Raw genomic sequence first — 27028 nt, forward strand, 5'->3', positions numbered from 1 at the left:
TGGGGCTGTGTTATAGGATGGATCTGGAGCTCCTCCATGGCCCAGACCACCCATTGCAGGGAGCAGGGGTAGTATGGTCTCCCAGTTTCATGGCACTGTCCCAAGATGAGGCTTGGCCTTTTCTCCATGTATCTGGCCCAGGGGCAGCTCCACGAGTGGCTTCAAAGGTCTATCAGGAGCATGGATGACCTCAAGATGGATGAGATCCAGCCAGAACTTTTGTCCAGAACTGCTGATGGGGCTGGAGGGCTGCAGAAGAAAAACTAAGACAGGCTCCTGGTGGGCTGAGGTGGGATACCTCATTCTGCTAACTGGGAAAGTTTTTACTCAGTGCTGTATATTATAGCATGGTGTGAACATGTGCCTCCATCACCCAGAGGGTGCACAGCTGTGCGAGTTGGGCAGTTATGTGCCCTCTTTGGGATGCTGAGGGCCCACAACAAGGGGCAGGCGGGCCGGAGCCCTGTAGGGTGAGCATTGTAGCCTAGGTAGGATGGAGGCACTGAGGTTGGGCAGCAACACTGTGCTGGGACTGCATGCCTGTGCTGAACCAAAGAACAGACCACGTCTGAGAACTGTGAGCAAGGCTGGTGGCAGTTTAAGAAGGACTCAACTGGTAACTGCAGTGCAGCCCTGCCTCCCTCCAGCCCGTGAGCTGGGCCTCCAACCCCTGACCTGGGTGTGAGGGAGAGAGCATCCTGGGTCTCATCTGTGTCTCCCCAGCCCACCCAAGGCCACTAAAGCAAAGCCAGAGAGTTTTCAACAATCAACTTATTTACTTTCACAGCACTTCAGGATGAGGGTGACCACACTGCCCTCCTTGATGCCCCTATACTCCTACCTGGCCAGCACCCCACACGACACTATGTGGGGAGTCTGGAAGGGCCACCGCCAGACAGCACCTGGACCCCCACACCTAGGCCTCACCAGTTTCCCCTCCCCCTACCACCTCGGCTTCCAGGTCCAGACAGAAAGAACCAACCATGTTCAGAAAAAGTCCATGAACTAGTGCCACTCGGGTGGACCCCACACATGCGGGCCACCTGCTTTCTACTTTGGCAAAAACAAAACCCTGGGAGTTAAAGAACATGAAGTAAACTTCCAGAAACAGAAAAAAAGAAACAAATACAGCAGGTTGTGCTGGAAGCCCTTAGTCCCCCTGGCTGACCCTCACATGGCAGGCTGTCCTCACAGAGCCCCAGGGACCACATTGCCAGGGACTGGCTTCCAAGCTCAGGAATAGGCGGGTCACAGCCCATGGCACCTGTCATTTACAGATGCAGGACAGACACATAGTGGCATCACAGAGAGGCACCAGGAAGAGGCGGGGCTGCCACAGGAGCCCAGATTCTGGTCAGTGACACAGGCAATGCAGAGCTCAGCCTAGTGGCCCAAGGCACCTCCAGAGGAGCCACAAGAGGATGAGGGCCCAGGCAATGGCTCTGTCCCTGTGGACTAGACACCTTGCAGAACTGAGGAGCAAGGGCAGGAGGCCAAGCAGGCTCAGCCACTGGCAGCTGTGGATGGGCCTAGCCTGGATTAACGGAGAAGGGGCAGGGCACCTTCCACAAAGGCCCAAGGACAGTGTTGGTGGCACTCAACATCTCTCACACACAGAGGTCTACCTCCCCTCCTGCAGGGCAGTGAAGAGGGGGTCAGGGAGCTGCCCAAGAGCAGGGTAGCTGCGACCCCTTCAGCTGCAGGGAGCAGCAGGTCTGCAGTCATGGCCACAACAGGGGGTGCAGGGAGCCTAGTGACTTCCCTGCTGCTGGCCCAGGGTCACGGACATCACCCACACACAAGTCTATGCTGCCTCAATTACAAGACATAGCCCAGCTCCAATACAAGAGAGACAGGATCAGCTCGGAGGCTGTCAGGCCTGGTGGTGAGAGGAGCAGCAAGGTGGTGGTTACAGCTCTGCAGGGCAAGGAGGGCAAGGGTGGAGACAAGTGCCTCTGAGATGTCATAGTGCAGGATGTCACAGCACAGTGAGCAGCTAGTTCCGCAAGGCAGCCAACCTGGAAGTCAACACAAGACTCTGAGAGAGGCCAGGCAGGGATTCAGAAACACTGCACCCTACCAGATGCAAGCCAGAGCTCCATCCCAGCACCTCATTATCCCTCTGGGTCCCCACAGCTCCAGGTTGTCCTGCAACAGTGCTAATGAAAAATGCTGGCCAACAGGAGCAGCGGAGAACCCTCCCCAAGTGAGCACTCATGCAGACAGACTGCACACACCGCAGACACTAAGTCCCCATCCTGCACAGGGCATGGCCCCACCTCCGTGACAGCTGGTCCTCCTGGCTGCGCACGGAGCTCTCGCCCACAGCTGAGGCGCCCTCGGGCAGCTGGCTGAGCTGGTCCAGCACCTCGAGCCCATTCTCCTCGGCAATCTGCATGATAAGGCTGTCCACCTGCTCCTGGGGTGTAGTCAGCGTGGTGGCTGAGCTCATGGAGTCCTCCATAACCTGAGGGGATGTCAGGGCAGTGGAGGCCGGGCCACAGGGACCCCAGACTCGTAGGGCTTCATCCCACTCCGGCCACGTGGCTGCTCTACTCAGGACACTTTCTCTGTCCCCTTGTCCCCCACAGGGAGCCCACCACAGGGAGCTCTCCTGCCACCCAGCCCTGTGCCCACTTTCTACATCATTTTGTGCTTGGCCTCTCCAGCAGGGATTGAGTACCTACCCCCTCTCCCAGCCCACCAGAGATCTGTTCAGAGGGCTCCTGGTGACACTGAGAAGCAGGCTGCCTCTCTGGACGTGCTCACCATAGACCACGTGGCCACATACCGATGTGTGTACATCCAGGTTCTGCACCTGCTGCTCGAACCTATCCATCACTGCAGACACCTTCTGCAGATCCATGGAGCTCAGGGCTTTGTCCAGGGCTTTAGTGACCTGGGCCATGTTCTTGGTCACCTGGGCCAGAGAGTGGGAAAAGGTAACAGGGTCACCCATGGGCCCAGGTTCCGACTCAGGAAATGCTACAGGCTGGCACACACATGCACAGGAGACCCAGAACATAGCCACTTGGGGCTGGCTGTTGAAAGCTCAATGGGGCCTTCAAGGGATCGATCAGTTGTGACCTCTGTGGCACATGGGAAGCTGTGTAGGCCCTAGGAAGCCCTTCCCAAGCCTGCCCATGTCCGTGCCAGCATGGCTCCTCAACTCCCCCTTCCACCCACCAGACCCCTCATACTCACCCCCTTCATGGTCACAGCTGTCTGCACCTTGGAGGCTACTGCATCCACTCGGGACGCCATGCGCAGCCAATTCACACCCTCATTCTTCTTTCGGATGGCATTCTCTGCATATACCCGGGCACACTCCACATTCTTCTGCTGCAGTGCCTAAGGGCCAGAGAGGCATTCATGGGTACCTTGAAAGTCACAGCCACCCTGTAGGAAGCCTTGTACTAACCTCTGAGGGCAGGGCTTGCTGTTGTGGGAGGCCCTGCAGCCTTCCCTGGGGTGCACACCAGGAATACCTATGAGGCCCAGGCCTGCAGAGGAGCAGGCATTTGAGGATGGAGGGTGGCAGTGTGCAGTCTGCAGGGGCTCTAGGCCCCTGAAGAGCTCAGCCAAGAGCGTAGGGCAGCATGCATGACACTCAGGACCTGCGATCCAGCCACCAAGGGAAAGGCAGAGAGCACAACTCAGGCTTCAGTTGGCTGGCTGCATCCCTTTGGACTGGGAGTCCCAAGTTGGAGTGAGGAGTCCCCAGATGCACACCACAGGACTCCTTCACCAACGAGGCACTAAAGAGCAGCACAGGCTTTGCTCAGTCTCTGAGAACACCCACCCCTCTCTTTCCCTCTCCTGGTCTCTCACAGTTGAGGTCCCACAAGTCTCCTGTCCTGATCCCTTGAGGGCAGCCTGCATCTCTGTCAGACCCCAGTGCCTTGGGACCAGCTCCACAAGAGACTAGGGGAGGAACAATGGGACCATGGCAGAGTTGGCAGCCCTGGGTGAAGCTTAGGAGGCGGGAAAGTAACACAAGAAGACTAAACAGGCTGAAGGTGGGGTCACCCTGCTCCTGTATGCCTGCTCAGCCCAAAAGAAAAGGAAAGATGTCAGAACGAAACAACCAACAAAAACAAGGGTAAAAAGAACATCCCTGGACACAGGGAGGCCACACACCTTCTTCACCTTGGCCTGCTCAGTTTTGGAGTCCTTTTCTGCCTTCTTGGCGAGCTTCTCCAGCTGCTTTGCTGTGAACTGGAAGAGGCCATGCATCACCCACACACAGGATCAGTGCAGCCTTCTCCAGGCCCCACATCCAGTTCCCGTCCACACTGGGCCCTGCCCATGTGTGTTCTGGTGGACACCCTGGGGGCTGTCAAAGATAGCCTCCGAGTGAGGAAGAAAATACCTCGTCTCTGTGAGAACTTTCTAAAATCCTGTCCTCTCCATGAATACCCCACTGAGCCACAGACCCCACGGCTGCTCACAGAAGGGCTTTCAACTCAGAAGAGAATGGCAAGAACCTGCTAAAGGGTAGCCCCAAAATAACAGCATGGAGCTTGAGATAAAAACAGTCCTCGAAGCAGAGTCTTCATAGGAAAAGAAACATTCATCTCCCCTAGACCTAATTGCTGTACTGACACCAACAGGAAGTGGTATCAGGGTCCCCAGTCTAGCCACCCCAGTCTGAAGCCAGCGATGGGACCCTGGTCACTAGCATATCATAGGCTCACATCCCTGCAGGCCCTAACATGAGGCCTCTCACAATCACTGCTTTAGTGAGGACATCTGGCCACAGCAAGAGCATCTTACTGAGGTACCAAAAGAATACTCTAGAGGGGCTGGGGATATAGCTCAGTGGCATAGTGCCTGCTGGGCAAGTGTGAGGTTGTGAGTCTGACTCCCAGTACCAAAAATAATATTCCAGAGATACGTCCTACAGCTTGCACACCTCCCTCCGACTCAGAACTAGCCATGAAGAGGACCCTGACCCTGGATGCATAGCTGTGCAAGATCTAAAGAAACATGACAGGACAGGCACTGTACTACTAGGGAGCTACAAACATCCCTTTGCATACTTGCAATGTATAACCCAGGATGTTAGTGCAGTCTGCAATCTCAGCTCTCTGGGAGGAGGATCGTTAAATCCAAGCCTGAGCAACTTAGGGAGACTCTGTCTCAAAATTTAAAAAATGGAATGTAGCTCAGGGTGAAAGCCCTGAGTTCAGTGCCCAGTTCCACCACCAAAACAAAAGATCTGTAACACATTTGAGGGAGCCTTGCTTTTTTTTTTTGTGGTAGCAGGGATCGAACTCATTATCTCACGCTTGCCAGGCAGCTTCTTATGCCACTGAGCTAAATCCCCAACCCTTCAAGAGTTTTAAATCCTTTGCAAACCATCCAGGCATGTGCATAGACTGATGCTGTGCTTCTTGAAGATAACATTGTCTTTCACAGAGCAACCAGAGCTATCTGCTTCTACTCAGGTGGACACAAGAGCCACTCCATGATCCTGCCTGGGTCAGCAATCTAAGCCTTGTGTGGCAGTCGCTCATAGTTTTACAATCTGTCCCCAACTTTGTTTCTGAGGATCTGCGTATTTCTGGGGACTTGTCCCACTTGTCTTCATTGTTAATCGGCAGGGCAGGGCTGGGATAAGTAGTCCGTGGGCACATACCTTCAACTGGAACAGCGTATCTGCAAAGACACAGGAAACAGGGTCTTGCTATGTCTGAGAGTTTTTTTTTTTTTTTTTTAAATGTCTGAGAGTTTTAAGAAACATGACAAGTGGTTCTTCTAGCAAGAGATGGACTCCAAGGGCCTATGGATGCTGGAAGCCAACATGGAACACAGATGCAGACAGAATTCACCTGGGCTGCTGCCAGGCCTGGCCCCTTCAATCAGCCACAGGGATCAAGCCAACACAGACTCTCCCTCACCCTTTTCCTCACTGGGAACACAGGTGGCATAGCCACCCAGAAAGGGTGAGGGGGAAAGAGACAAGGGCTGTGCACAGCTCTCTTTCACCCATGGGAAGAACTTGTGACAGTGGTTTATAGTTAGTGCCACTTTGCCAACACCTTGGAATTCTTTCCCAACTTAATGTTTAGCACTTGACAGTCTACTCTTTCACATACTCCATTTTCCCAAAGGGAAATGGATAGAAATAGCAAGGTGAAGGCTGGGGATTTAGCTCAGCGGTGTAACCCGCTGCCTGGCAAGTACGAGGTCATCAGTTCAATCCCCGGTACCAAAAATGAAACAATAACAAAAACAATACACAGTAGAGGAATACTGATTCAGGCCTGTATGCCTGAAAGTTTGTTCTATCTATCAGAATATATGTTTGGGCCGGGGATTTAGCTCAGTGGCATAAGCACCTGCCTTGCAAGCATGAAGTAGTGAATTGGTACCAAAAAAAAAAAAAAAAAGAAATAGCAAGGTGATAACATTCAGGCCACCAGAGAGCTGGCTGCATGGCAGCTGCCTCTTTCAAGGCACTGTGTCAGTCTCGTCAGTCAGTCACGTCAGTCTTAGGGCACTTTCATAATCATTAATCAAACTAAGAGTCAGGTAGATCAGACTGATCTAGTCTACTAAGATTTTAACCCTGCTAACAATAGGGTTCACCCCAGCAGCCCAGAGGCACACCAAATGTCCACACATGACCAAGGCTCCTGAATGACACAAGGGTTTTGGATGAGCTCTGCAGCCACCAATATGTCACGCCTCAAAGCAGGTGCTGATCAAGGCCAAAGTCAGCTGGGTCTCTGTCATTGGACATGGGGTAGATAAAACAACACTGCCCAGATGTGGCCCACCCATCTGACCAACCCACCTCCAGTCTCAGTGCTCTAGACCATGGGTCACAGATATCTGACGGGGCTTAAGAAAAGTTCCCTAAAAAGGTCCAGTGGGGCTTAAGAAAAGTTCCCTAAAAAGGTCCAGTGAGCTGTCGGGCACCCAACCAGGCTTTTTCAGGGTCAAGGGAGGGTAGAGGTAGCCCTGCCTACTCTGTCCACACAGAGATCCTGCACACTTCCTTTATGACAGTGGTGTGGTTCACAGCTTTGTACTTTTGAAAAGTTATCTTTTTAAATAAAAGTCTATCATACAAGCCCACAAAGGTTTCTGCAAATGGAGGCACCTTCATCTTGCTTTTGTTTTTAAGACAGGGTCTTGCTATCCTCCAGATCCTCCTCCTTCAGCCTCCCTAGTGCTGAGATTACAGGTACGCCCCCACATCTAGCTTTTCTAGTTTCCGAGGATCCTGAGCTCTGAGCATCCGGAAGTGAAAGAGAATTAGGAAGTAGATTGGTTGGGGTGCCTTTGCCCCAACTTGTCTTCCTATCTCCAATAGCTGTTGTAAGGCTTACAGCATTTGATCAAGCCATTCCATTCCCATTTCTCTGGGTGGTATGCTGAGGTTAGGGGATTCAACTGTCACCTTTTCTGGTACCCAGTGATCCTACATTTCAAGGCCCCATAGACCAAAGATGATATCTGCTGTTCATTCACAGCTGGGATGTAGCTGGAGAGAAGTCATAGAGGACCAGGGTCGGAGGAGGGGTCTGAGGTCCAGGTCTTAGGTCGGAATCAGGAATCGATCCGGGGTCGAGATAGGGATGGAGGCCTGCGGGATCTGAGTCGGGTCAGGATCAAGGCCCGGGTGGCAGGATGCACGGTGTCGAGTCGGGACAGGGAGCCGGAAGTCTACAGAGTCCCACCCGCGGCCCCAGTTGGCCGGCGGCCCTTACCGTCCATGGCTGACACCGGCGCACCCCTCGGGGCAGCGCAACAACACAAGCGTTCGGACCAGCGGGAAGCGGAGGGTACTTCCGGAGTTGCTGCCACTTCCGGTCTCCAGGCTTGCTCTCGCGTGAGGACGGCGCTTGCCTAGAGCAGGATCCTGGAAGTCTCGCGAGGCGTATGGTTACCGTAGTGACCGGCCTGGGCGTTAGTGCGAGGGTGAGTATTGTAAATCAGCCGGGTTGGGACGGGCTGCAGAAGTTGGGGACGGCAGGCGCCCGCGGAGTGGTGGGCTCTCCTATGGGACTTTCCAAAAGCAAAACCGAAGACAGGCGAGGTAACGGACCCGCCGCCGGATGAGCCCGCTGCCCGAGTTTTCCCGGACCTGCGGGCAGCAGAGCCAGGCGCCGTCGCCCGGATTCAGTAAGCTGTGGATGTGATTCGTTACTCCTGTATTGCAGATGAAGAGCAGAAAAAGGGTTCCTCCTATTTTTTCACGAAGTCTAAGGACAAGTTGATGGAGAAGCAGTCCCAGGAGTCCAGACAAGCAGACGGAGAGTCGGGGAAGCCCTCGGACAACCTCCTGTCGACGGGGACAGCCGCACAGAGACAGCCTCCTGCTTCCGGGGAAGGTAGGAGACCCCAGGAAGCCTGCACCGTCGTCGAGATGCTCGGGGATGTGGTGAACAGGGTTCTCATTTTCTAAGACTCTGTTGAGACCAGGGTGGTGGCAGATGCCTGTAATCCGGGAGGATGAGGTGGGAGGATTGCAAATTGGAGTTCAGCCTGGGCAATTTAGAGAAATTTTACCTCAAAAAATAACTGAGCTGGAAACATAGCTTAGTTCGAAGGCCCTGAGTTCAGTCCTCAGTGTCCAGCCCTCCCAAAAAGGCACGAAGAAGCCCAAATACATATTTATCATATGGGTTGTGAAGAAGGCACTGTTAAATATTTTAAAAGGCCTGTAATCCCAGCACTCAGGAGGCTGAGAGAGGAGGATCGCTGTGAGTTCGAGGCCAGCCTGGGCTACGAAGTGAAAGCAAGGACAGCCTAAACTGTACAGTGAGGCCCTGTCTCAAAAAGACAAATAAGTAGTCGGCGTGGTGGCTCATGCCTGCAATCCCAGCATTCGGGAGGCTGAGGCAGGAGGATTGTTTTGAGTGTGAAACCAGCCTTGGCTAAAAAGTTAGCACAAGGCCAGCCTGAACTGCATAGTGAGGCCCTGTCTCAAAAAGACAAAAAAAAAAAAGACAAAGAAATAAAAGACAGGTATGGTGGGATCTGTGCTTTGGAAAGTCTTTCTGATCCCAAAACCAGAGTTGGTAGGGAAAGCAAGGGGCTCAGGAAGGAGCAGCATTCCAGGCCCAAATGTAACCTGGTGGGAACCAGGAGGCAGTGTTGGCAGGAATTCCAGAAGGATTAGGAGGTGGAAGCAGCAGGAGCTGCTCTGCAGAGACCGGGGCAGGGCGTGCCGTGTTCAGATGTGGAAGAATGACTGGCTGGTCAGGGAACAGGAACATCTCAGGCTAAGACGCCCATGGCATCAGCAAAGAGTGCTGCAGGAGGCAGTTTGAAATCCAGGCACTGGGCTCTGGTGAGAGGCCCCGGCTTGAATTTGGGAGCCCCTCAGTCAAGGGCTGTTGGAAGAGTCAGTGTCCTGGGGAGCAATGGAAAATGCTGTGTTACTCTCAGGAACTGCCTCCACCACAGTTACAGAAAAGCCAGCGGAGGCGGCTGTCACTTAGTGTTTAAGGTCGCAAAGAAAGGGGTAGAAACAGGCACTCAGAGTGGTTGCCCAGCAGCACAGCTATGATGTCAAGGCCTTTGCCATCCTTGGTGTCAGGGATGAGTTCCTCCATTGCTCCAGGGAGTCAAAGGGCTCTGGTGTTGCCCACAGACTCCAACAGGTACATTTCCCTGCTGCTGCTGGCCAGGCTGCGCTCCCCAGGGGCTTCCCTGGCCAACATCTTAGGGTGGGTGCAGCCCTGCAAGTACATGAGTGGGGAGGGACAGAGCAAAGGACTATCAGTTGGAGGGCACCAGCAGCATCTGTCACACAGTGTCACTCAGGGTTAGAAGATGGCAGACTTGAAGGGAAACCAGAAGACTAGCCAAATACTGAGGTGCATACCTGTGATTTCAGAACTTGGGAGGCTGAGGCAGGAGGATTGCAAGTTTGAGTCTTACCTGGGCAACTTAGTCTGTCTCAAAATACAAAATAAGCCAGGTGAAGTGTTGCATGCCTGTAATCCCAGCACTTGATAGGCTGAGGCAGGAGGATCACCAGTTCCAGCCAGCTAGAGCTGCACAGTGAGATCCTGTGAGGCTGGGGTTTCTTCAGCAATGGAACATGTTCAGTGGGAACAAGGAACAAGCCACATCCTGCCCTGTGGAATAACCCTCAAACTCCTTGCCAAGGGAAAGGAGCCAGGGCCAAGGATACACAGAGTCAGGGTTGCCTGTGTGTGAGATGTCCTGGAAGAGAGAGCAGTAGGAAGAAGCAGGAATGTGGCTGTCTGGGGTCAGGAATGGAAGTGAGGATGGGCCATGAACACAAGGGGACTCTAGTGATGGAGATGTTCTTAGAACTGCATCGGTGGGGTGCAGAAAGAGACCAGATGAACCCTGTGCACACACCAGATCCTCTGGACCAATGCAAATAACAATGTGAAAGAACACAGTAACTGTGTCTGGCTGGGTGCAGTGGGGCACACCTGTGGTCCTGTTCATTGGGAGGCCGAGGCAGAGCATGGCTTGAGGCCAGGCTAGGCAATGTGAGAGACCCCAGAGAAATTGCATCAGTGGTGCCCATCTCTGAGGCTGGAAGCCGCACGGATGCAGGCTGCAAGGAGCAATCCTAGCCTCACCACCTCCAGCAGAGCTTGCTGAGGTGTGGCCTAGTAACATCTGCCTGTGACTACTGGGACCCCCATAGGAGTAACTGTTCAACTACATCTGTCCTGGGCTTCTGACCCTGCACTTGTGAGAAAGAACAATTGTTTCAAGCTGCTGGGGTGTGATATAAGTTGTTGCACAAGGGCAGAGGCCAGGTCAAGAGGAAGGAGTGAGGCAGGAAGAAGTTTGTCCTGTGTGGATCACCGTGGTGGCTGGGAGTGTCAGACTGCCCCTGCTGGGTCTGCATAGCTCAGGGTTTTGCACTGCTGCACCTATATGCATCTCTGTAGAGATTAATGCACCACCTCTTTACGATCAGCCTCTTCTAGAATGATGGAACTGCTGCTGAAAAATAACCCAGTTTCTTCAATGAATAAATGGCACAAAGAAACGAGGGGTTGTAATGAACCAAAATCTCAGTGTGTAAACCCAGACTGGGTCAGCCTTGTTTCTTTTCTTTTCTTTTGGTACCAGGGATTGAACTCATGACTGCACACTTGCAAGGCAGGGGCTTATGCCACTGAGCTAAATCCTCAGCCTGAGCCTTGTTTCTTATTTATTTATTTTGAGACAGGGCCTTAAGATATAGCACACACTGGCCTTGAACTCAAAAGTCCTGCTGCCTCAGCCTCCCAAGTGCTGGTGTGCACAGGTGTGCCTCTCCATGGGGTGGGTTGTCCTGACAGTCAGAATGAGCATTAGATAATAATACAGAATCTAGGTAATTTTGTTAGTTGTGATAATGCTATTGTAGTAAAGCTAAAATAAAGTCCTTACCTGATAGGGAGATATACTATAATACGTATGGGTAGAATTACATATATGGAATTTGCTCAGAAATACTGGGAAAAAGTGAGGAAAATGGACTAATATTGATTGAAGTTGCCTGGTGCAGATATAGATATCACACCATACTATTTTCATGTGTGTTTTGAGTATTTCCATAATAAGTTTATTCTGAAAGTAGAATATGCTAAGTTACAAGAGGACTTTGAAAAATAAACTGGGGAAAGGATGGGTAATGTATGTGATGAGTGAAATCATATACTGCAAACATGTACTGGTAAAATTTTTTAAAAATAAAAAAATAAACTAAGAGAAGTCTAAGAGCTGTTTATGTATTTATTTTGGTTTTGTTGTTTATTTTTTGTTTTTTTGAGACATGGTGTAGTCCAGGCTGGTCTTAACCCAGGCTGGTCTTGAGCTCAAGGTAATGTTCCCACCCCAGCTGGGATTACCAGCATGTGCCAACCTACCTGTCAGCTGTTGAAAACTACCATGCTGTAGCCAGGTGGTGTGGTGCATCCTATGATCCCAGCTACTCATGAAGCTGTGGCAGGAGAATCAAAAACGAGCCCAGCTTGGACAACTTCAGGAGACCCTGTCTCAAAATAAAAAGAACTAAACAAAAAGGGCTGAGGGTGTATTCCAGTGGCAGAGAGCTTGTCTGGCACAGGGAGGCCTTGGGTTTGACCCAGCACTGAGGAAAAAACCCACCTTCACAATTCGAAGCTGTGCCATTCATTGTCTTTGCTTCTCTGGAGTTGGGGGTGGGGGGTGGATCATGGTGTCAGGAGCTCAAACGGGGCGGGGAGGAGGTCACAGAGGCAGTGAGGGCGTCCTGGGTCCTGGAGAGGCTAGGTCCTTTCCTGCCCACACCACCAGCCACACTGGTTGCCCAGTGCCCACACTGTCCTGCAGTTGGTGCAGTGTGGATGCAGGGAACACAGCTGGAGGTGCATGGACTGCTGTGTCCTGCTCTTTCAACTCAGCTTTCTATGGATGTACATGGATTTTATTTTATTTATTTTTATACCAGAATCATCAAGTCTTTTTTCAAATCCATTGTATTTTAAAGTGAAAAAAATAAAAACAAAATTTCAAGACACATCTATTGGGGGCAACAGTGGTACATACATTGTGCACTGTCATCCCCAAATCATTCACCCAGAGCACAAGACATCTGCATTCAGTTGTCTGAACAATACCAGCACAAGATTTTCTCTTCAGGGAAAAACTCAGAGAAATCAGTAGTATAACTATCTTAACTATTTTCTATATACATGTATAAATATGCATATACATACGTTGTTTCAGCTTCTCACACTAGTGAGACAATATGTTTACACATGGATGTATACATTTTAAAAATTAAAAATTAAAAAATATCTCAAAAGTCATAATAATTAAAATATATGGTGGTACATGCCTGCAATCCCTACACTCAGGAGCCAAAGCAGGAGAATCACCTGGAGTTCAAGGCCAGCCTGCAATACATAGTTCAAAGCTCGACCTGACTACATAGAGACCTTGCCTCAAAATAAACTCCCAAAGGGCCAGGGATTACCTCAGCAGTGTAAGCACCTGCCTGGCAAGTACAAGGTCATGAGTTTGATTCCCGGTACTAAAACAAACAAATAAAAACCTAAAATAATATTAATAAATCTAGGGTTAATAAGATAGCTGGTAGTATTGATGTTCCCTTTTCATATTAGGTCTAGTGGTACACACCTCTAATGCCAGCTACTCAGAAGGCTGGGGCAGGAGGAGCGTAGTAAGTTGAGACCAGTCTGAGGGCTGGGGATATAGCTGGCACAGCACCTGCCTGGAAAACACAAGGTCCTGAGTTTGATTCCCGGTACCAAAAGAAAAGAACAGTCTGGCTGAACTACGTAGTGAAACCCTCTAAAAAAAAACCCCAAACAACAACAACAACAACAAAAAAAACAACTTAAAACCTCTCTTAAATTCCCTATAAACAAATCAAAAATGGTTAAAAAATATTTGTAACAGACTGCATGAAGCACAGATCCATGCTCTGAAACCTTGTGGAAGACCCAGTCAAACTCATGCCCACAGCCCTCTGGGAAACTGGAGCCACAGTCCTGAACCCACAGAACCACATTCTTCCCACCTCCGAAGCAGTTAGAGAGGACCCCAGCCACACCTGGCCAGCACCAGGCTGCAGCCTGCTCAGTCCCCAGCCATGCCACACCTGGACTCCTGGTCCACAGAAACAGAGAAACAAGGTGTCAATTCAGCTGCTCACTTGTCGTTACGATCATTTGTGGTACAGTAATGAACAGAGAGCTGGAATGCAGCTCAGTGGCAGGCTGCTTCCCCAGTAGCCTCAGGCTCTGGATTCAATCCAGTACAGAAGCACAGCTGTAATCCCGGCACTAGGGGGGGCTGAGGCAGGAGGATCATAAGTTTGACTCCAATCTGGACATTTTAGTGACTTAGCCCTTAGGGAGACACTGTCTCAAAATTTAAAACGCAAGGGCTGGAGGTGTAGCTCAGTGACAAGGCCCTAGGCTCCACCATTAGTGATACATGGGATGGACACCACAGATAAGATTCCAGGTTCTTGGGAAAGGTGAACAAAGAATTGCAAGCATATCAGGAGGAAGTGTTTGGGGGGAGTTTGTGCTGAGAAAAATGCGGCATCAACAGAAAAATCATGCTGGAGAGACAGGAAAGTAAAAATCACACAGTGAGGTAAATCAGGCGTGCAGCAGTTCTCTTAGGAGGTGTGCCTAGAGTCTCTAGGGGAGGCTGACAGGAATGACTGACAAGGTGTGAGCCACCCAAGTCAGGACATGTTCCAAAGTTCCAGAGTTGGCCATGAGCAAGTCACAGGTAGCAGTGGGACAAGGGGTGGCCTAGGATGCTGCCCAAACTCAAGCGGTTGGTGGGGAATGTCTCCTGACCCCTACTGTGCTGCCTGGACAACAGCACAAATAGTATGTATCAGGAACCCGAAAAAGATACACATTTCTAAATGATTTAAAGACCTTTTTTTGTCTTTTTAAGACAAGGTCTCACTATGTGGTTTAGGCTGGACTTGAACTCACTTTATAGTCCAGGCTGGCCTCAAAGTCACAGTGATCCTCCTGCCCCAGACTCTTGAGTGGTGGAATTACAGGCAAACTCAGCAGTTTATTTAAAGTCTTAAATGGACTGGAAAGCTTCAATAACATAAAAGTGTTGGCTGGGAGTGGTGACACATGTCTATGATCCCAGCACTTGGGAGGCTGAGGAAGGGGGATCGCTGTGAGTTCAAGGCCAGCCTAGACCACATAGTAAGTACAAGGCCAGCCTGAATTATAGAGCAAGAACCTGTCTCAAAAAAAAAAAAAATTCTGTGTTCATTCAAACACCAAAACCTCTAGGTTTTCAAAGGATTATGACAGATTGCTGAGAACAATCCAGGAACAGCAAGAGAAAGAGTGGCCAGAGCTCAGCAGGCCCCATGCCGGCCCAGCAGGCACGGGGAGTTCAGGGCACAGCATGGGGGCACAGGTCCACTAAAGAGAGCAGCTGAGCTTGGACACTTCAGGAAACAATGCTTATCAGTATTTTCACCTCAATCCTTATTCAAAAAGTCAAAAAGTTTAACATAGAAAATTAACTACAGATCCCCCGAGCCCAGCCTGTTTTGCTGCCGCGCCTAGCCATCGGTGTGCAGAGGAGGAGTTGGGCGCATCTGGAGTGCCTGCATCAGCCCCTTCCTTTGTCTGGAGGACTGTGAATATCTCTGCAAGCAGGGAGGGATCACAGGTTCCTGAGGCACCTCAGCCTGTGGTGAGGGCTCAGCACGCTCTGCCCAAATCTCAGACTGTTCCGGACCCCCCAGGCTTCTGGGTGCAGTGAAGTGGAGCAGTGGGTTAGAGGCCACTACATCCGCCTCCCCCTCCCAGCTGCACTTGGAGGTCTGCTGAGCTTCCGACGGATGGGCGGGCCCACACTATCCCCCGAGCCCAGCCTGTTTTGCTGCCGCGCCTAGCCATTGGTGTGCAGAGGAGGAGCTGGGTGGATCTGGGGTGCCTGCATCCGCCTCTCCGTGTGTCAGGAAGACTGTGGATATCTCGGCCCAGACTGTTTGGGTCCCTCCAGGCTTCCAGGTGCAGTGAAGGGGAGAGGTGGGTTTGAGGCCTCTACATCTGCCTCTCCATCCCGGTTGCACTTGGAGAACTGCTGAGCTCCGGACGGGTGGGCGGGCCCACACTATCCTCCCCCCCCCCCCATCCCAGCCTGTTTTGCTGCCACGCCTAGGCATCCGTGTGCAGAGGAGGAGCTGGGCGGATCTGGGGTGCCTGTATCGGCCTCTCTGTGTGTCTGGAGGACTGTGGATATCTCTGCAAGCAGGGAGGGATCACAGGCTCCTGAGGCACTGTGGCCTGTGGTGAGTACCCTAACCCGGCTGCGATTGAAGAGCTGGGGAGCTTCCAAGGGGCAGGTGGGCGCACAGTGTCCCTGAGGCCCAGCTTGTCTGGAACTGCGGAGTTCTGAGCAGGCAGAGGAGGGCCATTGGTTCTGCAGGCCCAATGGCTTGGGGTAGCGTGGTGCCAGAGTCTCAGTAGCTGCAAACATAGAAGGGGATTTTCAACAGATCTGAGGAAGCTTTCAAATAACACTTGAAACACAGAAATATAGGAAAATGACAAAACGAAAGACCAAATTACAACCTCAAACCTCCAGCCCATCTCAAGAAACCCTAGGAGGAATGTATTTAGAAGAAAATATATCCCATCCTCATATATCGGACACAATAGCTACTGAAATTGACAAGCAACTCCAGGAAGCTTTAAAGAAATTCAAACTTGAAATAATCTCCCAGATAAAAGAAGAAATGATAAAAGAAATGAAAGAGATTCTAAATATATCTAAAGAAAACACAGATAAAAAATTGGAGGAACTAAACAAAAAGATAGAATCCCTAGACGAGCAATATAAGAAACAAACAGAATACATAATGCAGATACACAGAGATATACAGGAAATAAAAAACTCCACTGAAAGTTGTAAAAACCGCCTTAATGAAAGTGAAGATAGAATTTCAGACCTTGAAGACAGGATTGCAGCTAGTGAACAGGAAAGGAAAGATCTTTTAAAAATAACAAGGAATCAGGAAACAACAATTCAACAACTGCAAGACGATGCAAAGAAGAATAACATAAGAACGATAGGGATTAATGAAAAAGAAGGAGACAACATAAAGGATATCAAGAGGATATTTAGAGAAGTAATAGCTGACAATTTCCCAAGCATGAGATCAGAAACTGACATCAGGATCAGTGAAGCTTATAGAACTCCAAATAGTCATAACCAAAATAAAACTACACCCAGACATATAATAATCACCATCCCAGAAATCCAACACAAGAATAGATTATTAAAAGCTGTCAGAGAGAAAAGACAGATCACTTATAAAGGAAAACCTATCAGAATCACAGCAGACTTCTCATCACAAACAATAAAGTCAAGAAGAGCATGGAGTAAAGTATTCCAGATCCTAAAGCAAAATGATTTCCAACCTAGACTGATATATCCTGAAAAACTATCATTCAAAATAGATGGTGAAATACGATACTTCCATGACAAAGAACAGCTGAAGAACTTCATGAACACCAAACCAACCCTGCAAAAAATATTGAAAGACAGTTTAGATACACAAAGGAAAAAACCACTAAGCAAAGCAAATAATTAAACAGAACAGAAAGATAAAGATGCAACAGCAGAGAGATAAGATTCCTACAATTAACCAGCATTTAACAGTAATAACCATTAATGTAAATGGTCTCAATGCACCAATCAAAAGAAACAGACTAGCAGAATGGATCAAGAAACAAAATCCAATCATATGCTGTTTACAGGAAACCCATCTAACCCAGAAGGATACTCACAGACTGAAAGTCAAAGGATGGAAAACAATTCTTCATGCAGCAGGAATCCAAAAAAAGGCAGGAGTAGCCATTCTGTTTGCAGACAACGTGAACTTTAAACCAACAATGACCATAAAGGACAAAGAAGGTCACTACATACTCGTAAGGGGAAAACTCCAAGAGGAAGAGATAACTATCTTAAATATATATGCACCAAACTCCAGAGCACCCAGTTATATAAAACAATTATTAACAGAAATGAAAACTCAAATTATCAGTAACACAATTGTAACAGAAGACCTTAATACGCCATTGACACCAAGGGACAGATCAACCAGACAGAAAATGAGCAAAGAAATAACAGAACTGAATCACACCTGTGAACAAATGGGTTTGATAGACATATACAGAATGTTCCACCCAACAACATCAGAATACACATTCTTCTCAGCAGTACATGGATCATTTTCTAAAATAGACCATATATTAGCTCACAGAACATATTTAAGCAAATGCAAAAGAGTTGAAATCATCCCTTGCATGTTATCGGATCATAGCGCTCTGAAATTAGAAATTAATGATAAAAGATACTGCAAAAATCCCGCAAACACATGGAAACTAAATAAAACACTTTTTTTTTTTTTGTCTTTTTCATTTTTATCGGTACCAGGGATCGAACTCACGACTGCCTGCTTGCAAGGCAGGCGCTTATGCCGCTGAGCTAAATCCCCAGCCCCCAAATAAAACACTCTTGAGTAATCAGTGGGTCACAGAAGAAATTAAACAATACCTAAAAGAAAATGAAAATGCAGATACAACTTACCGGAATCTGTGGGATGCAATGAAAGCCGTCCTGAGAGGAAAATTTATTGCACTGAGTTCCCACATCAGGAAAACAGAACTAATACAAATAAATAACTTGATGCTACACCTCAAACAGCTAGAAAAAGAAGAGCAAGTCAAGCCCAAAGCCAAAAGAAGAGAGGAAATTATAAAAATCAGAGCAGAAATCAATGCAATAGAGACTAAGAAAACAATCCAAAGAATCAACGAATCAAAGAGTTGGTTCTTTGAAAGAATAAATAAAATCAATAAGCCCCTAGCCAACCTTATTAAAAAAAAAGGGAAGAAAAAGCTCAAATTCATGCAATAAGAAATGAAAAAGGAGAAATCACTACAGACCCAATAGAAATACAGAAGATCATCAACACCTATTTCGAAAACCTCTACTTTCAAACGTTTGGTAACACAGAAGAAATAGACAGATTCTTAGAAGCATATGAAGTGCCAAAGCTAGATCAAGAGGATGTAAAACTGTTGAATAACCCAATCTCTGTTAATGAAATTGAAAATGTAATTAAGTCCTTACCCACCAAGAAGAGCCCAGGCCCAGATGGATTCACTGCAGAATTCTACAAGAAATACAAAGAAGACCTAATGCCGACACTCCTCAAACTATTCAATGAAATTGAAAGGGAAGCAATCCTTCCTAAGTCATTCCTGGAAGCAAATATTACTCTAGTACCAAAACCTGAGAAAGACCCAACTAAAAAAGAGAACTATAGACCGATCTCCCTAATGAACACAGATGCAAAAATCCTCAATAAAATATTGGCAAATAGGATCCAGCAAATCATCAAGAAGATTATACACCATGACCAAGTGGGATTCATCCCAGGAATGCAAGGATGGTTCAACATACACAAATCAATAAATGTAATCCACCATATCAATAAAGCCAAAAATAAGAATCACATGATCATTTCTATAGATGCAGAAAAAGCCTTCGATAAGGTCCAACATTTATTCATGATAAGAACTTTACAGAAAATTGGAATAGATGGTCTTTACCTCAATATAATAAAGGCCATTTATGACAAACCAACAGCCAGCATCATACTAAATGGCCAAAAATTGAAAGCCTTTACTTTAAAATCGGGCACAAGACAAGGATGTCCTTTATCACCACTCCTATTTAATATAGTACTGGAAGTACTAGCCAGAGCAATTAGGCAAGAAAGAGAAATAAAAGGGGTAAAGATAGGAAGAAGAAGTTAAGTTATCATTGTTTGCAGATGACATAATATTCTACATAGAAGACCCCCTAAACTCCATTGAAAGACTCTTAGATACAATAAATAAATTCAGTAATGTGGCTGGATACAAAATCAATACTCATAAATCAATAGCATTCCTATACACAAACAACAAAGTCACAGAGAGGGAAATAAGAGAAACTGGACTATTCACATTAGCAAGCAAAAAAATGAAATATTTAGGAATTACTCTTACGAAAGAAGTGAAAGACTTATACAGTGAAAATTATAATACACTGAAAAAGGAAATTGAAGATGATCTCAGAAAGTGGAAAGACATCCCTTGCTCATGGATAGGAAGAACAAACATTGTGAAGATAGCCATTATCCCAAAACTGTTATACAGATTCAATACAATCCCAATAGAAATTCCATCAACATACCTTATAGATCTAGAGAAATCACTCCTAAATTTCATCTGGAACCAGAAGAGACCTAGAATCGCAAAGGCAATTCTAAGCAGCAAAGACAAAGCAGGAGGCATCACAATCCCTGACTTGAAGTTATACTACAAAGCAACAGTAGTAAAATCAACATGGTATTGGAATCAAAACAGAGCTGAAGATCAATGGAATAGATTAGAAGATACAACCACAACTACAAACACACTCAACTACCTTATCTTTGATAAAGGAGCCAAGCAGGTTCACTGGAAGAACGACAGTCTCTTTAATAAATGGTGCTGGAAAAACTGGCTCTCCATTTGCCGAAAACTAAAGCTAGACCCATGTCTATCACCATGTACTAAATTAAAATCTAAACAGGTCAAAGATCTGAATATTAAAACAGAAACACTAAATCTATTGGAAGACAAATTGGGTAGAAACCTTGGAGACATAGGAGTAGGTAGAGAATTCATGAACAGGACTCAAACCGCACGGGAAATACTTCCCAGAATCAATAACTGGGACCACTTCTTATTAAAAAGTTTCTGCATGTCAAAAGAAATCTCCAGCATGGGGGAAAAGAAAACCCACAAACTGGGAAAAGATTTTAGTGAACTCTCTCTCAGACAAGGGACTCTTGTCTAAAACATATAAAGAATTAAAAAAACTCAGACCTCCAAAATTCAAAGATCCAATCCAAAAATGGGCATCTGAGATGAATACGCAATTCTCAGATGAAGAAATGCAAATGGCAAATAAATACATGAAAAAATGCTCATCATCATTGGTCATTAGAGAAATGCAAATTAAAACCACACTGAGATACCATCTCACTCCTGAAAGAATGGCCAGGATCAAGAAAACCAACAACACATGCTGGAGAGGCTGTGGGGAAAAAGGAACTCTCCTGCACTGTTGGTGGGAGTGTAGACTGGTACAGCCTTTGTGGAGGTCTGTCTGGAGATTTCTCAAAAAGTTGGGATTGGAAATCCCATTTATTCCAGCTATTCCACTTCTAGGCATATTCCCAGAAGAACTGAAAGCATCATACCACAGTGATATATGTGCACCTATGTTTATAGCAGCACAATTTGTAATCGCCAGATCTTGGAAACAACCCAAATGTCCATCAACTGAGGAATGGATAAAAAAGTTGTGGTATTTCTATACAATGGATTATTATTCAGCTATAAAGAAGGATCACATTGAGATATTTATCAATAAATGGGCGCAGCTTGAGACCATACTCATAAGTGAAATAAATCAATCTCGCATGTATGAATACCAAATAGTTTCCCTAATGTAAGTAATGATTCAAATATATAAAAATATGTGGTAATCGGGGGCTGGGGATTTAGCTCAGCGGCATAAGCACCTGCCTTGCAAGCAGGCAGTCGTGAGTTCGATCCCTGGTACCGATAAAAAGGAAAAAGGCAAAAAAAAAAAAAATATGTGGTAATCATGATTCCCCATTATGTGGCCTTGAAGCCTTATAAAATTTTCACTTATTAATTAGAAAGGCTTTATTCTGGGCTTCTTGATATGGAAATATTTGAAGCTATAGTATATGAAGTTCTATCCAAATATTTCAAGGAAAAAGACAGACACTATGGTAACTACTATTAAATCGGGTTATTGGGTGGTGAAACATGAGGTTGCTGAAACAGTCATGCTTTGACCTCTATTGTTATATTGTTATGTCCTGTTTTAACTCAATCTCTCCCTTATTCTTTAAAAAAATTATTTAGTTATTTCTTATGTTTGTTTTAATTAAGGGGAAAAATTTAAAAAATTAGGATATATAATAGTAACTCTTTTTGATTTCCTATTAACTTGTTTTGAAGTCCTGTAATACTCCCACGATCTTGTTTTGACTGATTAGACTCTGTTCCATTCTGTGCGATAGTATCAAGTTTGAGGGTATAGGCAACTACTTTGAAGGCAGTAAGATTCACTAAGATGCCCATTCTGGTTTGACTATTGTCTCCTTTGGAAGTCCTGTAATGTTTACAATGCCTAAGTTTTATTGGTCTTGTTCTCTACTGTTTTGTCCAACTTTATAATATCTAATGAGATAGACAATTCTTTTTAAGGAAACAAGAGACAACGTTGATAACCATTGTTGATAACCTTGTACTCTGTTCTACACCATGTGCTATGTCTATCCTTGGTTTTAACTGACAGCTTTGTTTTGCCATATTTGACTTTATTCTCTCCCCCCCAAAAAAAAGTAATAAGAACTAAGTAGTAATAAAATCCAAAATGTGTAAATTTTGTTGTAAAAAAGAGGGGGCGGGGAAGAGCTCTAACGGATATAACAGCAAGTGTGTTTAGGGGTGTTAAATAGCTGACTATATTAATGTTTTTGGATCATTGAACACAGCTGTTTGCAGTCTCTCTGTTTGAATGTCCACTTTGTATTCTTTGATACTGTGATTTGAGCAACTATTTCCAAGATGATAATATGTAATCTATTAACAGGTGATTTCTTACTGTTATTTTTTTTTGTAGTTCTGTATTATGTGTACCCTTACACCACTTTGTTTTGTTTTGTGTTTTTCTCTTTTTCCTCTTAAACAAAATTTAAAAAAAAGAAAATTAACTACATAAAAGTACTGAATGAGGGGCTGGGGTTTAGCTCAGCGGCATAAGCGCCTGCCTTGCAAGCAGGCAGTCGTGAATTCGGTCCCTGGTACCGATAAAAAGAAAAAGACAAAAAAAAAAAGTACTGAATGAAAATAGTTAAATGTTTTTATCATTTAAAGTAGGGAATGCCTTTCTCAGTCTAAATACATTTTGGGGGGTGCTGGGAATTGAAACCCAGGCTTCATGCATGCCAGATGTGTCCTCTATCTAGGAGCTATGCCCCCAACCTGATACGGTCTTTACAGAAGGCAATTTGACAATATCTACTAAAATTTGAAAGCATTTATCGAATTTGGCACAAAAGTTCCACTTCTAGTAATTTACCCTCATAATGTGTAAGTATAAAAATACAGTGAAGCCAGCCAGGCATGATGGTACACACCTAGAGTCCCAGCACTTGAGGCTGAGGCAGGAGGATCACTCTGAGTTTGAGGCCTGCCTGTGCTAGGCGGTGAGGTCAAGGCCAAGCTGGCAAAGAAAAGCAGTGAGAAGGATTTAAAAATTGGAAATGACAAAGGCAGCAACATGACTGATGAGCACCCAAGCAGCAGTCAGCTTTCCTATCACTGAGACACAATATCAGGCACTCACAGCTGAAAGGAGGAGAGGTCAACTTAACTCACAGTGTCAAAGGAGCCAGTCCATGGCTAGCCGAGTCGAAAGCAGAAACATGCTGGATGGGACCCACTGGAGCAAAGATGCTTAGCTGATGGTGGCCAGGAAGCAGAGCAGGGGACAGCACCAGAGAGGAAAGATCAGGGAAACATACAGCCCCTAAGGTCATTTCCCCATGACCTGGCCAGACACAGCCAGAGTGTCCTCCTAGTCCCCTAGGTGGCTTGCAAGGCAATCAGGTTAACAATCCAGTTTAACTGTCATGTCACCTGGTAGAGAGTCCTGAACTCTCTACTTGGGGAAGGAAAGAAGTCAAAATATGGACTTGAAGTCAGTGTTCTACTTTCCATTTTTCTGGAAATGTTCTGCAAGATTCAAGGTCAAACCTAATCTCTGAGATGAACCAGACCTCAACCTTTGGACACTGAGAAATGAAACTGAATTTCCTCTCACATGGCCTCATGGAGTTGGACAGTCCAGGCTGCAGGATGCTCTTCTTTGCACGATAAGAGATCCCAACTCTTCCCCTAGAGCCACTCCTCCACCCTGCAGGGCCGTACTCCTCAGTGTGGTCCACTGGGTCACCATCCCAACTGGGTGGCAGCCCATGGGAGGGAGGAAGAGCACATCTGGGAGGAGCTACACCCGTTGGAGACAGGAGACGGAGGTCCCATGCAGCACCCATGCTTCACGGGGCCACAAGGGAGGTTCCTAAGAGCTGCATGGCCTTGCGGCCAGGAAGGAAGGAGGGAGAACGTGCCATGGGCCCTGGGCTTCTTGGGTAACAGCCTGTGCAAACGCTGTCTTCCCTTGACCCTGCACTGCTTGTAGGTACCAAGGTGAGCAACACAAGTATATCAGCATCAGGGCAGCCTCCTCTGTTCCTCTCACCTTTGATGCTGAGAACATAGCCAGATGCATTGCTGTTCTATACCTTGATTTTCCCATTCTGTTCTGTGCTTACCATGTAAGAACATGCAAAAAGCACTTGACCTGCAGGGCATGGTGGGGCACTCCTGTAGTCCCAGCTAACACAGAGGCTGAGGCTTGAGGATCACAAGTTTGAGGTCAACCTGGAAAACTTAGCGAGACCTTGTCTCAAAATAAAAAAAGTAAAAAGTGGAGTTCTGGGTCTTAGCTCAGTGGGGGAGCCCTGGTATAGCACAGCCAAGGTCCTAGGCTCAGTCTGAAAAATAATAAGAAATAAAATGCAGTTGACTGGGGTCCTGGCTGTGTTCATTTGCAGTGAGCAGCACAGGCAGAATCCCTCCATGACCCCCAAACTTCCCCAGCTGGTGACGTCGTCACAGGCGACCCTAAGCAATGGACTTGATATCCAGAAAGCTCGTCAAGCTTACTTCCAAAATGAGAGCTAGCACACCTGCATCCTCTGACGGCAACAGGATTGAAAATCATAAGTGCAGGGAAGTGCTCAGTTTTTTTTTTTTTGGTTTAAAAAAAATTGCAAATGACCTACACTCTGCACATTGAAAGAGCCATTTGCATGAAGGATGGGACCCCTTGGACAGAAGAGCCATGGCAGTGTGCAGACCTCAGGCACAGCCCGGCTATAGTGCTGAGTGGAAAACACCCTTCTATGCTGGGTGTAGGCATGGAAAACATTTGGAAGATGTGCCTTTCAGTTTTATTAGTACATGTTACAGTAAATACTGATTACATTTATCATAGGGAATTGGTACATGAACATGTTCAATTTATAAGTCAATATTACTTTATAAGGTTTTTTTTTTTGATATCGGAGATCGAACCCATGACCTTGTACTTGCCAGGCAGGTGCTTACATCACTGAGCTAAATCCCTAGCCCCAACTTTATAAGTTTTTGAGACAGGATCTCACTAAGTTGCCCAGATTGGCCTCAAAGTTGTGATTCTCCTGCCTCAGCCTGCTGAGCAACTGAGTTTCAGGTATGTGCGACTGTGTCTGGCTGTATTTATTAATTTATGATTATTTTTTGGGTGCTAGGGATAGAACTGAGGGTCTGGTATATGCTAAGTGTACCCTATCACTATATATTAGCTTTAATTAAAAACACTCATAACCTTTTAAAATCTTAATATATGACTTTATAATCAATGTAAAAATGAATCTGTAATTTACTACAAATACAAAATATGGTCAGATGCCTTTTTTTTTTTTTTTTTTTTTTTGTTATCAGGGATCAAACTCATAACCTTGAGCTTGCCAGGCAGGCGCTTAGGCTGCTGAGCTAAATCCCTGACCCTGAAATTCCATTTTTGGCTTCATATAGAAATAAAAAGGAAGGACAGCCCAGTCACCTAGCACAGGCCATGCACATGGTCAAGGTTGAAGGCTGGGTGCATGTGTCTTCCTCTGCCACCTCGAGGACCAGTTCTGGGCAGGTGACCTAGCTCACTGTGCCTCTGTTCCCATGAAATGTTGCTGTAGGGACCTACACGCAGTGCCCTGTGCTACTGTGCCTAGAGTTACTGCTCTCTCAGGCACAGGACACCTCGGGGAAGCCACTGGGGCCAAGTTTGACTCAGGCAGAGTATCACCTGGCTTGGGCAAAGCCCAGGGTCTGTCCCTGTCACCACATGAATTAATAAATAAATGCTATTCCTGTCCTCATCAAGGACTATTCACCCTACTGTGTAACCAGCCCCTGAGGGCTCCAGGAAGGGGACAAAGTGTGCTGCACAACCATTTGATCAGTGTAATTGTAGTTTTGAAAATTTTTTCTTAGTTTTTTTGAGACAAGGTCTTGCTTATGTAGCCCAGGCTGGCCTCAAGCTCACAATTATCCTGCCTCAGCCCCCAAGTACTGGGATTACAGATGTATGTCCCCATACCCAGCTGTGAATGGTTTTGTAAAGCATGCAGCCATGCCAACAGAGGCCAGGACACCCCTCCCACCTCAGTCTTGGTGCCACATGCCCCTCCTTGGTACTAGCTGTCAGCCCTGGCACTACACAGGGCTGACCCACTCCTTGTAAATACATGGAAATGTGGGTGACATCAGAAGGTCCGTCTCTAAAGCTTGCAATAAAGTATTTCCTAGAGTCCTGGGCTGGGGAGACTTGACCAGAGAACCCTGGGAACCTGGGCACGGAAACCTGAATTGCTGCAGCAGACCTGCTGCCCCATCTGTCACCACAGCCAGCCTCCACAACCTGCAGCTGAGCTGCAGATCCACTTGGAGAGTGTGGCATCTCTCCTGTTGACACAGTCTGTTCCTCTCCTTTGACCCACACAGGCCGTGCTGTGGAGGACCCATCCCCACCACCCTCTAAACATCTGGATGTTTTCTTCCCTCTAGAGAAACCTGATTTGAAGAAGTCAAGTAAGAAGAAAACTGTCATTCCTCAGATCATCATCACTCGGGCATCCACCGAGACCCTAAACAGCTACGATTCCCTGGGGAACGAGGACCAGAGAACCATTCATGAGCAGGCTGACTGGGGCCCCTACTCTCGACACAGGAACCCCAGCACAGCTGCCGCCTTTACCCCCCAGGCCAAGGAATAAATGTGCACTGGGAGCTGTGTGTGCAGAGTCTTGCTCTGCCCTGTGGGGCGCCCACTGTGGTGACCGCCACTGTGCTCTAGTCCTGCAGCCATGGTGGCTTGGTGGAGCATGGAAGGGACCAGCTCAGATGTCCTGTGTGCCACATGAACGAGCTTATCCCCGTCTGTCGGAAGGGGCTGGCTGTGCAAGATGGAAGGTGGTGTCATCTGCTGACCCTGTGGGCAGCCAGAGCCCCGTCTGCTCCCTCTTGAGGGAGTGCGGGGCAGCACCTGGCGGTCAGGGTGGACATTGCACCACAAACTCTGGGGATAGGTCAGAGTCTGAGGACCGAGCAACATGTAATGGCTCAGAGCAGAAGGTGGAAAGCCACCACACACTGGAAAGGGCTCTTAGCCAACTGTGAGCTGACCCAGAGCAATGAAGCCCAGAAGAGCCAAATGTGCTTGTGCATGACTGTAACTTAGCATTCTTAGAGGCTGAGGGAGGAGGATTGCAAGTTCTAGC

At 47.2% G+C, this 27028-nt stretch overlaps 2 protein-coding genes across 3 annotated transcripts; one reads left to right on the forward strand and one right to left on the reverse strand.

Annotated features, from left to right (window-relative positions):
* Positions 1–756: 756 nt before the first annotated feature.
* Chmp1a (charged multivesicular body protein 1A) lies at positions 757–7857 on the reverse strand. The gene is made up of 7 exons (XM_003461204.5): positions 7722–7857; positions 5642–5661; positions 4141–4218; positions 3205–3351; positions 2792–2920; positions 2280–2467; positions 757–2018 (listed from the first exon to the last, which is right to left on the reverse strand). Exons 1-7 carry the CDS (start codon positions 7726–7728, stop codon positions 1997–1999), a joined length of 591 nt encoding a protein of 196 aa, XP_003461252.1. The 5' UTR covers positions 7729–7857; the 3' UTR covers positions 757–1996.
* Spata33 (spermatogenesis associated 33) lies at positions 7797–26537 on the forward strand. 2 transcript variants are annotated; one of them, XM_013149482.3, is made up of 3 exons: positions 7797–7932; positions 8175–8345; positions 26316–26537. In XM_013149482.3, the coding sequence occupies exons 2-3, from the start codon at positions 8231–8233 to the stop codon at positions 26522–26524; spliced, it is 324 nt and encodes a 107-aa protein (XP_013004936.1). In that variant the 5' UTR covers positions 7797–7932; positions 8175–8230; the 3' UTR covers positions 26525–26537. The 2 variants fall into 2 exon arrangements, with proteins under 2 accessions (XP_013004936.1, XP_003461253.2); XM_003461205.5 differs by lacking the exon at positions 7797–7932 and adding an exon at positions 7938–8050.
* The last annotated feature ends 491 nt before the right edge of the window (positions 26538–27028 follow it).

The sequence above is a fragment of the Cavia porcellus genome, unplaced genomic scaffold (genome assembly GCF_034190915.1).
Source record: "Cavia porcellus strain 051 isolate PalLab524CR breed Dunkin Hartley unplaced genomic scaffold, mCavPor4.1 scaffold_4, whole genome shotgun sequence".
In the NCBI taxonomy this organism is placed as follows: Eukaryota; Metazoa; Chordata; class Mammalia; order Rodentia; family Caviidae; genus Cavia; species Cavia porcellus.